The sequence below is a fragment of the Mus musculus genome, chromosome 1 (assembly GCF_000001635.26).
Source record: "Mus musculus strain C57BL/6J chromosome 1, GRCm38.p6 C57BL/6J".
NCBI lineage: Eukaryota > Metazoa > Chordata > Mammalia > Rodentia > Muridae > Mus > Mus musculus.
In genome coordinates, this window is record NC_000067.6 from 135,248,661 (window position 1) to 135,261,474 (window position 12,814).

The following is a 12,814-nucleotide window of genomic DNA, read 5'->3' on the forward strand; positions in this document are numbered from 1 at the left end:
GGATCGGCTCCATAGTTCAAGTGCTGGTTCCAGTAACGGGCAGCTGAGCTGGCTTAATTGCCGCAGCCGCCTCAGCCTAGTTCTGCACGTAGCAGCAGCACCTGCAGCGGGGCTGTAGGGTGAGAAGCAGATGGCATTCCCCAGGAGCAGCCGCCCCAAGGCTATCACGAGAGTTCCCTCCTTCTCCTTCGGGTGGTACCTAGGGTCCTTGAGTAGTCTGGTTTAAACCTACCCCATGATAGATGTGTTTGTTTATCAGGAGACCACTTACTAAACTGCCTATCTTTTATAAGTGGAATTGAGACAACTGAGCACCACTGAGCTTAGGGGTTGCTTAGCACCTTTCAAAGCTGTCAGTTGGGGGGGGCTGTGGGGAAGTCTGGAGACGTGGTTCAAGCCCTAGCTCCTAACTCTCTGGTTTGCTGGTTTCCTTATACTGCAGACTTGTTGCAAGTGATAGGGAGATGACTGGAGACTCCGTGGGCTCCTCTACCCAAGGCTCTCTATCTTACTTGGCTACGTCTCTAAAGAGGTTAAAGCTTAGCACGTGGGAGGCAGAGGCAGGTGGATTTCTGAGTTCGAGGCCAGCCTGGTCTACAGAGTGAGTTCCAGTACAACCAGGGCTACACAGAGAAACCCTGTCTCGAAAAAAACCAAAAAAGGAAAAAGAGGTTAAAGCTTAAAGATGAGTGGGGAGGATCTATGACAAGCTATTGTCTAGTCAGATGGGATTCTACTACATCTCCTCCCTCAGGAAGGTGAGACAAGACTGCAAGACAGTAGTGGTGTCTTTGGACACTATAACTGATACAGTTCCTCTAGTGTGATAAGGACCCCTAATATGCTATGTACTAAATTGACTCAAAAATGAACCTGAGTCGGCGTGAGTACACACACCTTTAGTCCCAGCATTCCAGAGGCAGAAGCAGTGGTTCTCTGTGAGTTCAAGTCCAGCTTGCTCTACACACTGAGTTCCAGGACTGCCAGGGCTATGAAGAGAGAGCTTGTCTCAAAAAATGATCACTCAGGAGAGAACAATGGAATACACCCTAGTGAGTGTAAAGGGGTCTCTTGGTCCCCATCTCAAGCCCTCAGACTAGGAAGAGCAGTCTGCCTTTCCATACTCATGGACCTAACAACCTCTGGCCCTCAGTACATCACCCGTGTACCTAATGACATCCTTAACCAGCTCGTCACGTCCTCAGCTAGGGGGACAGTTTGATTCTGCGTATGTGTGTGTGTGTGTGTGTGTGTGGCTTTCCCCAATGTATCAGTACACACAAGGGTATGTTAGAAACTGTGAGTGTATGTAGTGCCTGCTGTGCATACAGTATAGATAAGGAGGGATTGTCTGTATGAGTGTGGGTCTGTATGTTAGTGTGGAGTGTGTGATATGTGTATGTGTGATTATAGCATGTAAGAATGTGTTGACTTTTCAACATGAGTAGTGTGTGTTTGTGCTCCTGTATGATAGAGGCTACTGAGTCAGGGACAATTGCAGGGCAACGTGACAGTTACTTAGCACCCTCATGTCTGCTAGGTGCGGACATGAGGACACTTGTTCAGACATACCGCAACTGGGTAAGGACAGAGAGGTACAAAGGGACAGATGTACAAATGGGCAACGAACTAATAAAAGTCCCTTACAAAGCTTCCAGCTTTGGGAGCATTGAGAGTTGCAAGGTGTTGGCTAAAACCAAAGGGCTCAGCACAGCAGTCAATAGAGAAATCACTTTTCCAGCAAGGTAATGGTGGTGCAGGCCTTTAATCCCAGCCCTCTGGAGGCAGGGGCAGGTGGAGCTCTGAGCGGGAGGCTAGAGAGTTCCAGGACAACTAGGAGAGAAAAAGGGTTTCTACACAGAGAATCCCTGTCTTACAAAGAAGAAAGAGAAAGAGAGACAGAGACAGAGAGAATCTCTTCCCAGTAATATTCAGTGAACTAGCCATCCTTTCATTAAATTAATGGCAAACAAAACCCTCCATGTCTTCACCTCTCATTCTGCAAATCTAGAATGCCTCAGATATGGTGGGAGGGTGAGGCTGTGGGATTCTGGGAACCATTCAGAAGAGGCAGGGTAGCTAAGAAGAGAGGCAGAGCAGCTAGCCCAGCCCCTCCCTCCCCTCCCCCCCCCCCCGCCAGGGCCCATTGGGCACACCCAAGCTGTGGAGGGTTGACCTCTCTCTGACCCACCCAGCAACACACATGATCCCACAGAAGTTGATAAGTGGTGACCGGCTCAGGGCAGGATATAAAGAGCCCCACCCAAGGCACGCCCTAGGGGACCCAGGGCAGGTGGCAGAGGACTGGATAGAGGACCTGGGCTGGTGAGACTTGGGATAAGTTTTCTGCCTTCCACAAAGAACTAAGAAATGCCAGCTTAGGGGTCTGGATAGAAAGGCAAGAGAACTATTGGGGTGAATGTTGTGGGTAAGAGATGTTCCCCAGAGGCTAGGCATGATAGCCTTTTAGAGGCTAAAACAAGAAGGTTTGAGGCCAGCCCAGGCTTCATATTGAACTGTGGGTTGTTTAGTCTGTGTGGTCTACAAAGTGAGAGCCTTTCTCAAAAAGATAAAAGCGAAACAACCAAGAATGCCAAACTTGGAAGGCTGAGGCAGGAGGATCAATGCTCGTTCAAGACACGCTTGGAGTACAACATGGCTGGAGTTCAAGACCAGTTTGGTTATAGAGTGAAACTAAATCATAAAAGGTTGCCCCTGAGGACTCTGCCCCAGGCCGGGGCCGGAATGCTGGGTTTCTGGTCCCGCTCTCACCTGACCAGTAACCTTGGGCGAGCTTCAGCTCCCATCCGTGTAATGGGACACCTGGTCTTCTCGGAGGGTATGGGATAGATCCACTGTGATAGCGGGATTACAGACCCACCTCATAAACTGAGGAGGGCAGGCCAAAGGTCTGCTCAGGCCTTGAGTGCAGCTGCTCCAGCAGGAGTTTTGGCAGGCTTTTCAGCCCTCCAGCTCCACACATACCTCACGGGTGAGACTCACCTCAGAGCTCTCCTCTTTGGAGCTGGGAAAACCGAGCGAAGCACAGCCAGGATGACCTTTCCCCTCAAGCCTCCTGCTTTTGATTAGGGGACCTCCAGAGGCAAGAGTTTCTCTGTCTCCCTCTCTTCCTGTCTCTGTCTCCCTCTCTTCCTGTCTCTGTCTCCCTCTCTTCCTGTCTCTGTCTCTGTCGCTCTCCTTTCTCTATTTTAACAGCTCTGACTGTATGGCTGTCCAGGAACTTACTTTGTAGACCAGGCTGGCCCCAAACTCAGGGATATCCACCTGAGGAGGTTTTCCCTTTTAAGGAAGGACAGACTGCAGAGACGGTTCTGTAGAGAAACGACCAGTGTACGACACATACAAATGAGGTCACTGTTTGGCCAACCGGAGCTTCTAGGGCTAAGTGGACACATGCACAGTGGGTAGGATGGTGGCGGCGCACCCCTTTAATCCCAGCACTCGGGAGGCAGAGGCAGGTGGATCTCTGTGAGTTCAAGGCCAGCCTGGTCTACAGAGGGAGTTCCAGGACAGCCAAAGCTACACAGAGAAACCCTGTCTGGAAAAACTACACCGAACCAAACAAACCAACCATAAACTAAACTAAACTAAACTAAACTCATAGCAACACTGCTTCTCCTTCCCAAGTGCTAGAGTCATAGGCAAGTGAACTGCCGTGCCTGCCCCACAGCACTTCTCATGGGCAGACTGGCAGCGGCACGGCTCAGGCCGAGGACAGTTCAGATCCAGCCCCAGAGACAAGCAGCACGGCAGAAACTCTGAAGAAATTAGGACTTTCCTGGAACTTACTCTGTAGACCAGGCTAGCCTAGAACTCAGAGACCCACCTTCTGAGTTCTGGAATTAATGGGTGTGTCACCTCGGCGGCTGTGTGGCTTAGGACCTCAACGTCTGAACGTATAATTTTCTCCTTTAACATTTCAATCAAATATTTTCTTTTTTGAAAAGACCCAATAAAACATTTTCTTTCTTGAAATGTTAAAGAAGAAAATTATATATAGGAGAGGGAGAGACAAAGACAGAGGGATCCAGGTGGTGTTGTGCCTTTTATCCCAGTACTGGGGAGGGGGGTTGCAGACAGGTCATGGGGTCTCTAAACTCGAGGCCAGTCTAGTGTATACTGTGAAATCCTGTCTCCCTGTTTCCAAGTAAGAACAACCAAAAACCTGCTTAGAAATTCCCAAGCACAGGGTAAGGGGCAGGGCCCTTCAGCTCTGTGGAACACCAATGGGCTCTCTGCGTCTATGCTGGGATAATCTCCCTTCTTGGGAGGGGATAGCATGAGGCAGAGTGGAGCTGAGCCTGGCTGAGGACTTGGCTGTCAAACATTGGCAGCTCCCACTCTTCAAGCACTCTTCAAGCACTCACTTCCATTTTTGTTTTGCTTCCTCCCTACCCCCACTCCCAGTTACAAGATCCTATCTGTGCTTTCATGTCAGTCACGATGCTAGGATTCAGGTTACAGATCTTTAGCGTGCAGCCAAATTGGCCAGAGTGCAAAAGCATCTATTGGCAAGGCGGGACTTGCAACTCTAGACTTCTTGGAGGACATCAGACCCAAACTTTTGTTGTACAAGAGGAAGAAGCAGCCCTGAAGATGGATTTGGCCAAGGTCACTCACTAAGCACATGGTTAGTGGCAACAGGATAGCCCTGGTCCTGTTCCTAAGCCCACATCCTCACTAGGATGAAGTCATGGGTCCTTCTTCAGTTGTCAGCTGCCTACACCTATTTTTTTCTCTTTTCTCGACCTCCTGCCGACCCTCCAGCTGCATACATCAACACCCAGCCCCCCCCCCACCCCATCTTTCTTCATGCTTAACATCTTCTTCCACCTGTCTCCATGCCTTATCCAATGCAGAGTCCCAAATTTCAGTACACAGAGAGCTCAGGCCAAGGTTAGAAAAAGCCCAGAAGGCACTTTATTGGAGCCTCCATTCACAGGAAAGGGGATCCAGGAGACCCCTCTGGGGGAAGAGGGGGTCCTGGAATCACCCTACTTCTCGCTGGTCCAGTTAGGGGGCCTAAAAAAAAATCAGTCTGGCCACCAGCACTCAGTGGAGAAGAGCAGGGAGGGGAAATGCTTTAGAAAAAATAGCTCTCTATATACACCTGGAATATTTATAGCACATAAATTAGGGATGATCCGACCCCCGTCTGTGGAGCCTGAGTACTGAGCAGAGAGGTGGAAGGCAGTCCAGGAAGTACCGAGGACACAACCCTGTCCCCTCCGTCCCTGCAGTCTCCTGCCACAGTCTCCCCAGCCTCCTTGGCTGAGGCCAGGCATCTGCAGGTGGGTCTCATTTGCAGTCCATGTTGGGACGGGAGGGAACTGGAGTCACAGCTGGAGAGTTATCGAACAAGTTGGTTCAAACCCTGGGGCTTGTAATTCCAAGAGGGCGAGGAGAGAGGCCAAAGGCTGCACTTGAGGAGACTGCAGAGGGCACGCCCAACAGGTTCTTCCTCTCTACAGCAACACAGGGAACACATCCATGTTAAGGGGGCCATCAGGCCTGCCTGTCCTTCCAGGAAGGCTTCAGTTCTGGAGTTCATGCCTGAGTCAGGTCCTGGGTCCAGCCCCGATCCTTAATTCCGACTCTCTCCAACCTCTTCTTCCTTCCAGCCACTAGAGTTCTTGCCAAACTTGTAGACGAGCCGTCGGCCATCCACCCGTTCCAGGATCTCCCGTTTGTAGTAATACCTGCGTGGGAAGGAGGTGGTCAGAGGTGTAGGCAAGAGGCATGCTATGGTCTGAGGTTCGCATTGGTTCCCAGCCCCAGTGTGCTGAGCTGGCCCTCTCTGCCTGAGTGTTCCCTCTCCTCACCTGTTGTGGCCGCGGTGATCTGTAATTATGGCCAGAGCACCTGCTTCTACATTTACTTCTCTGTGCCTTCTGGCTATGTCCTGGGGCTTTTCATAAAGGCCCGTGAACTGAGGGAGAGGGGACTTTAGCAACGCTGAGCTAGTTCACCTTTGTGGCCCAGAGACAAGGGAGCTGAGCTGTCAATTTCTATTCTTTCTCTCAAGTGTCTTTCTTAGAACAAGTCTGCAGGAAACACAGAAATGTTAGCTAAAGCTAAGTGTGCTCACGATCTCTGCCCAGCGCTTTCTTCATGCTGCACGTAACCAACTACACAGGGCCACAACACTGTCCTTGTCCTCTCCATACGGGCCTCAGGCCTGTCTTGTGAAACCTAGCGGAAGCCAGTAGAGCCCAAGCAGAGGTCCCTGACGCTCACACTCACCTCATGGCTCGGCTCAGCTTCTCATAGGTCATGTTGCTGTTCTTCTTCTTCTGGCCCCAGAGTTGGGCCACGGCCTCTGAGCGAAGAAACTTGAACACACCCTCGTGCCGGTTCTCCCACTTCATGAGGCCTTCGTTGAGCTCGGGGTGGATTAGGATGTCTCGGATAAACTCCCACAGGTGAGTACCTCTGGGGGCTACAAGGGAAGATTTCCTCAGTTATCAGTCTGGGGTGCCCCTCTCCTCTAGGCGACCTGGCCTCTCCTATCCCAACGAGGCTAAGAGCCAAGGCATATGGGAGTATATGAAATGTCCTCTTAGTGATTGCTATAGTGGCTGCTTCCTTTCCTGCCCCAAAATGCAATGCGCTAGGCCGACTGCACAGAGCGCTCGATTCTCTCACCAGTTAAGGATCAAACAACTGGTTAAGATGGACAGCGACAGAGACACGCTTCTTTGTGAGGGGGCTCATGGTTCAGTGGGGACCAATGGTGGTGAGAACTTGGCACACATGGGGTCAGAGAGCTGCCTATAGCCTGAGGGACCAAGAAACAGCTTCCCGGAATTAACAGTCCCCTCGGGACAAGAAGGAAAGCAGGCCAGGAGTGCATACGTGCAGGTCTGTGTGTATGGAAGAGGCGGCAGGCAAGACCTTTGGGGTGACCTCCAGGTGGTTCAGAGCAGCTGGAGCACACAAGGCCCGAGGCTCTTTCAGCAGGCTGTGCCTGGAGTCGCAGCCACCCCAGCCTGCCTGGCTCTGAGCACCCACCAGCTGCCTCCTCCCCATCGGAAAGTTCCATCAGGCAAGACAGGGGCCAAGTACAGGGATAGTTAAAGAGGAAGAGTGTGGGAAGGCTGGACTCTCTCCATGGCCTCTCCTAGGACCCTCAGTTCCCTTCTTCTCTAAGTCCAAGCAGGCCTCTGTAAAGAGGCAGTAACAAATGCCATGGAGCCCCGTCAATGCAATGAGTTCCAGCGGCTGTGAGAGGCCAGTGGAAGCTGAAGGAATAGTATCCCTCCGCCCACAGGCCTGGCAGCCCTTAGAGCTTACCGTGCTTGCTCTTCTTGCCCTCCAGACAGTCCCAGTATTCCTTGCTCAGCTTTCTGGGACGCCCCCGTTTCCTCTTCCCGTGCTTGGGTTCCCCCTTCTTATAGTCAGGAAAGCCATCTATGGGAAGGGGGTTGGAAGGTCAAGAGAAGGTAAGGGCAGGGTGTCAACAGGGAGCCTTGCTACAGAAACTGCAGCCATAGGGCAGAGGGGAGTGGCTAGACCCCATGGACAGGACCCCCAAGAACAGCCCTCAACTCACCTCTAGGGAAGACCTTGCTCTCGGTGAGGTCCAGGTCCACATCACTTCCACCGGAGTCAGAAGCATGGGAACTCTGGGGAGTAGCGGTCCCTAGGGGTGAAAAATACCACTTCAATGCCAGGGCCAGCCTACCCAGTCACTGCCTACCCAGACTTCAGATACTGAATGAGTATTCTAAGAACTCGATGCACTCTAGGGCACTTGGAGAAGGCAGGCTGTGGCAAGGGCAGGACTTACTTGCAGTGGAGACATCAGAGCTGCCGGGGGAGGGCGCTCCAGGGCCATAGGTACTGCAGTAGTAGGGACTGGCCTGGCGGCCATCATCCAGGAGTTCCTGGGCAAAAGGACTTCCCTGATCTGAGAAAAGAAGTTAAGAGCTTAGAGAGGCCCAGGATACCAGCAAGGACAGGCACGACCCTCCAGGGACCACAGAAATGACTATGGACTTATTTTCAAGTTGGGAGAGAATATCTCTAGCACTCTGGAGGAGTTACAGATGGGACAAGACAAGCTAGGGAGGAAAAAGGGAGAAAATGGGTTCTCACCAAAGGGGCCCGAGTCGCCTAGGCTCTCTTGGAAGGACATGCCATCCTTCTCCAGCAGCTCGATGATCCAGCTGAGTTCATCAGAAGAGTTGGAGGCTGGCGGAGGCAGGGAGGGAGAGCGTCACTGACCATGGTTCCGGCAGGGGCTCGATGGCTGCACCCTCCTGCCCAAGTCCCAGCCACCTCGCTCACTCTCTAGGCCCTGTGGCTCCCAGCCTAGACTTACTGAGGTCCCGAAGCTGGGCATGGAGCTGGTCTCCCAGAGGTCCAAAGACTAGCCGCAGCTCCTCCAGCGCACAGCTGCAGAGGGTGGCTCCGTCCATGTCGCAGCGGGAGAAGTCGATGGAGCTGGCGTCATACTTGTTCTTCTCCACTTGGTAGCTGATCCACTCCAGAACCTGGGTCTTCGACCAGAACTGGGGCCGCTCGCTAGTCCAGCTTGCCTTCTCTGCAAGGTGGAGTACAGCCAGAGGATCAGTCCTGTCCCTTTGGGATCTTGTCTGAGGTCCTACACAACCCGAGGAGGGGCGGAGAGGGACAGATACATATCCACAATCACAACATGGCTAGTTCTCAAGTTCATCCTCCCTTAATCTGTCACCACAGTTCTTATATTCCCACCACCTCAGCCACTACAGTCTTCTCGGGACTAGGAACACAGTCTAGCATAAATAAGGTCTTGTTTGGGTTCTTTCCCCAGTACTACACAAACATATGAATGAATAAATCCTCCCCAGCCACTAACTCCAGGATACCCTTCCTCCCTGTCCATTTATCATCTAAGAGCCTCTCAGATCATTGGTGTCCTGTCTGTAAAGATTTTACACAGCACTCACCTGGACCTTCCAGTGTCATCTGTTGGTTGTTCAGGGTCAACACCAAGTCTTCAGTGCCAAAGGTAGTCGGAGGAGCAGGAGCCAGGGTGGGGTCTTCTGAGCTGTACATGGCGTTGAAGTAGTTACTAAAAACGTTGCTGATCTCACAGGTGGCAGCCATGAGGGCCCCTGGGAAGAGGAGACAAGGTGGGGAGGGTACAGGTCAGGGTACACTTCCATTTCTGTCTGGCAAAGCCTGGGCAGCAACAGCCGAGAGGCAGGAAGTTCAGTGTTGCTGTAGACATTCTCTCTTCAACACCCCCCCCCTCCACCACACACACACAAACACACACACACCACCACCACCACCACCACCACCACCACCACCACCACCATCACCACCAAGAGCCAGCTACTTGGGGAAGCTGAGGTTGGATGCTCTCTTGAGCCTAGAAGGGTCAGGCCAGCTGGCGCCAAACTGGGAAATTCGGCTCCGAAAAATAAAAATAATCTCAAAGCGGGTGGGACCATGATACAAATTCTTCTGGGGCTCTCTCCACAAATCACGTGGGCTCCTGAACCAAAGAAGCCACCCTGTCCCTCCAAGACACCGATCTGGTCTCTGACCAGTCCCAGAATACACCCACAGTAGCCCCAACACTCCAGCTAGGAACCTCCAAGCCTGAGTGATTAAGTTCAGAACTGTAAATCCACTGGACGGTTCCTGAAGCCAGAGTTAGGGAATGTGACCGTACCGAGGTGTGTCAGGGTTCGGTGTGGCAGGCGGGTGAGCAGGCTTCTGAGGCCACAGGAAGGGAAGAAATCTAAGCGGTCGAAGGCTCCGCAGGTAGCAGTGATGAGTGTGGCCAGGGCGCTGCCCCCACCCGCTCTAAATAGAGCAAAGCAGGAGCTCCTCCCCTCCAGGTCTTCGGCGTACGTCCCCGGTTGTAACCTGAGCTGGTGGCTCATTGGATGCTGGGGATTTCCTGGCCTTCAGACTGGGCTCCCTGTCCCAGGTGATTTGCATATTCCGTGCCACTTGGCCCAGATCCTAGCAGGCGGTGCTGGGAAATCAGGCCTGGCTGGTTTAATGATTGTCAGAATCTGTCATTCCGCACCCTCTGGGGTTGGGCCCTGGGTACTGAACTGGGCAGGTGGCGGGAACATTGCAGGGGTGGGCATCTGTGCCTTAGGCTGCCCTCTGGCCCTGGAAATTCTTCCTGGGGGCCTGGCCAGGGCTGAACTGGGGAGGAGAAAGCAAGGCAAGGAATCTGAACCGGTGGCTGGGTCAAGACTGATGCTTCCAACTGTCTAGAGGTCTAGAGACAAGAAGGGCCTGGTGAAAGTTACCGAGGCTAAGGGGTTTCCTCCACAACACCCAGAAGCTGGGATTCTGAAAGCGGCTAGGCAACACACTGGGCAACATTCACGGTCCAGTGGTGGTTTGGGTCTGATAGTCTGTCTAGTCAGCTACAGAGACCATTTGCTGGCACTTTGCCTGTCTGGAGCCCACCCAAACGCGATGGTTGCTGAAGCGGTAGAGATCAGACACTACTTCAAGTCTTCCCTTGGTGCCTGTGGCGCTCTCCTCGCCTAGGGTCGGCTGGCGGTGCTGTTTGGTTTATCCGCGAGTCTGGTCTGCTCCTGATTACCCTTCTCTCCGCCCACTCCATTAGTATCTGCCTGCTGCCCTCTAGTGGTCAGAAGCCCAACATTTGAGTCATTACAAAGACAAACAGGATGCACATGTTAATTTACTGTTTACCGGGGCCCTTAAAAAACAAAAACAAATTGGGGTGGAGGAGGGCAGCGCACATCTTTAATCCCAGCACTCCTGAAGTAGAGGTAGAAGGATTTCTGAGTTCGAGGCCAGCCTTGTCTACAGAGTGAGTTCCAGGACAGCCAGGGCTACACAGAGAAACTCTGTCTTGAAAAACTAAAACTACAGAACAAAATCCCTCTGGAGATGCAGGAAATTGAACCCAGAGCTTCTTATGCAAGCATTCTACAAATGGGTTCTAGTCCCAGGATTCTGTTCATTTTTGAAACTTTGTCTAGCTACATATACCAGGCTGGCCTCAAACTCAAGAGACAGGCTCTAGAGATGGGTTAAAGGGTAACTACCCAGACCAACACCAGAAACCTTTTTAATATAACTATCCTCATCCAAAAACATCCAATAAGCAATGTGGGGCTGCTGAGATAGCTCAGTGGATAAGGATACCTGCTGCTAAGGATGCTATGGATGGACCCGTGTTCCATCCATACATGATAAAAGGAGAAAACTGACTCCTGTAATGTGGTACTCTGACCTTTATGTGCAAGTGTACACACACATACACACTAAACAAACAAGATATACACACACACACACACATATACACACACACATGTTTGCATCTTTTTTGAGACATGGTCTTTACATAGTTCTAGCTATCCTGGGACTTACTATGTGGCTAGCCTCCAACTCAGAACTCTACCTACCTCTGCCTCCCCAGTACTGGGATTAAAGGCACGCCCACTATGCCTGGCTGTAAGCATGGTTTTAAAAATATTTTTAAAAAGCACTGTTGGACACATGTGGAGATGCATCCCTTTAATCTCTCAACTCCCAAGGCAAGTGGACCTCTGCGAGCTGAAGGCCAAGCCTGGACTACATAGTGAGTTCTAGGTTATCAAGGGCTACATAGTAGTGAGACTCTTTCAAAAGAGAGAGAGAGAGAGAGAGTGAGAGAGAGAGAGAGAGAGAGAGAGAGAGAGAAGAAAAGAAATGATATATAGTTGTTGTCTTGATAAGTGGTTTGTTCAGGCTACCAAATTTGGAAAGTGACAAGCAGTTGTTGGTGCCTTTTCCCTCTGGCTACAACCATCCCACTCAGGGAATTTTTAAAGGGATATAGTAAGTGAGAATTCCAGTCACTTACCCTGGAATGTGGGAGTACAGCTGGTAGAGCGATTATTGCCTAGCAAAAGATATGCATGTGTCTGGAATTCCAGCGCTCAGGGTCAGTCAGTCTCAGCTACATTTGAGTTTGGGGCTATCTTAGGCTACAGTAGATTGTCTCAAAAGCAAAACCATAAAATTAGCAAAGAATCGAGGGTGTGGGACTCGATAAGCCATTAGATGTCTTGCGGCTCCAACTGGTTTGTTTTGCGTTGCCTGAGGAGATAGCTTCGGAGGCTATATGAATTGAGTAAGTTCTCTACACTGAACTGTCAGCATTTCCTGCATCTACGTTATAAGATCTGTGTCTTCTCCTCTCTCCACCCCATTTACAGACACACGACCCCCAGGTAGACCTCAAACGAAAGGAGATTCCTTTCTCTTCTAGGTACCCCATTGTCCCAGGACACAATCTGCCCACCCCCATAGGCTCCACTCTTCATCTTCAGAACGACAGGCTCCTTTCCTCTAGGTCAGGGCTGCTGGAAAACCAAGGGCTCTGGGTAGGATTTTCTCTGGCCCTTCAGGGGACCTCCTCCAAGCAGCCTGAGGCAGACACACCCTCTACCCAGTCACTTACCCTGGAATGTGGGAGAACCAGCTTTTAGCCTCTTGGCTACTCACGTGCTCCTTCCCCTAAGAACACCTGGTTGGGTCTCCAGAGCAAAGAGGAAGAAGACCACAAAGAGTCCATCAGCTAGCTCCCTTGCCTTCACGGGGCTTCCGCTCAGGAGAGGCAAAGCTGCAGAAATCTTAGAGCTAGCGCATCCCCCTGAGTATTGATTCCGTCCACAGTCAAATGGAGGAGAAAAGTGAGAAAGAATTGGGTGAGGTCAGTGCCTTGGAAGGATCCAAGACTATGATGGGAGCAGCTGCGGAGCGATAGCCTGCCTATGCATGTGCTGAGCATGGCGCATGGCGGGGGAGCCTGATGCTT

At 51.6% G+C, this 12,814-nt stretch overlaps 1 protein-coding gene across 2 annotated transcripts; it reads right to left on the reverse strand.

Moving 5' to 3' along the window:
• Positions 1-4,913: 4,913 nt before the first annotated feature.
• Positions 4,914-9,812, reverse strand: Elf3 (E74-like factor 3). Of its 2 annotated transcripts, none has more exons than NM_007921.3 (9): positions 9,689-9,812; positions 8,955-9,122; positions 8,345-8,566; positions 8,119-8,214; positions 7,811-7,930; positions 7,574-7,663; positions 7,315-7,431; positions 6,265-6,460; positions 4,914-5,720 (listed from the first exon to the last, which is right to left on the reverse strand). In NM_007921.3, the coding sequence occupies exons 2-9, from the start codon at positions 9,112-9,114 to the stop codon at positions 5,606-5,608; spliced, it is 1,116 nt and encodes a 371-aa protein (NP_031947.1). In that variant the 5' UTR covers positions 9,115-9,122; positions 9,689-9,812; the 3' UTR covers positions 4,914-5,605. The 2 variants fall into 2 exon arrangements, with proteins under 2 accessions (NP_031947.1, NP_001156603.1); NM_001163131.1 differs by having other exon boundaries at positions 8,345-8,626.
• Between the last annotated feature and the right edge of the window lie 3,002 nt (positions 9,813-12,814).

Bases quoted from the DNA above. Each gene is read 5' to 3' on its own strand.
- Elf3 (NM_001163131.1), bottom strand. From the start codon at position 9,114: ATGGCTGCCACCTGTGAGATCAGCAACGTTTTTAGTAACTACTTCAAC. The intron at 7,931-8,118 runs GTGAGAACCCAT...TTCTTTTCTCAG, and splicing joins AGGCGACTCGGGCCCCTTTG to ATCAGGGAAGTCCTTTTGCC. The intron at 6,461-7,314 runs GTAAGCTCTAAG...CTTCCCTTGTAG, and splicing joins GGGCAAGAAGAGCAAGCACG to CCCCCAGAGGTACTCACCTG.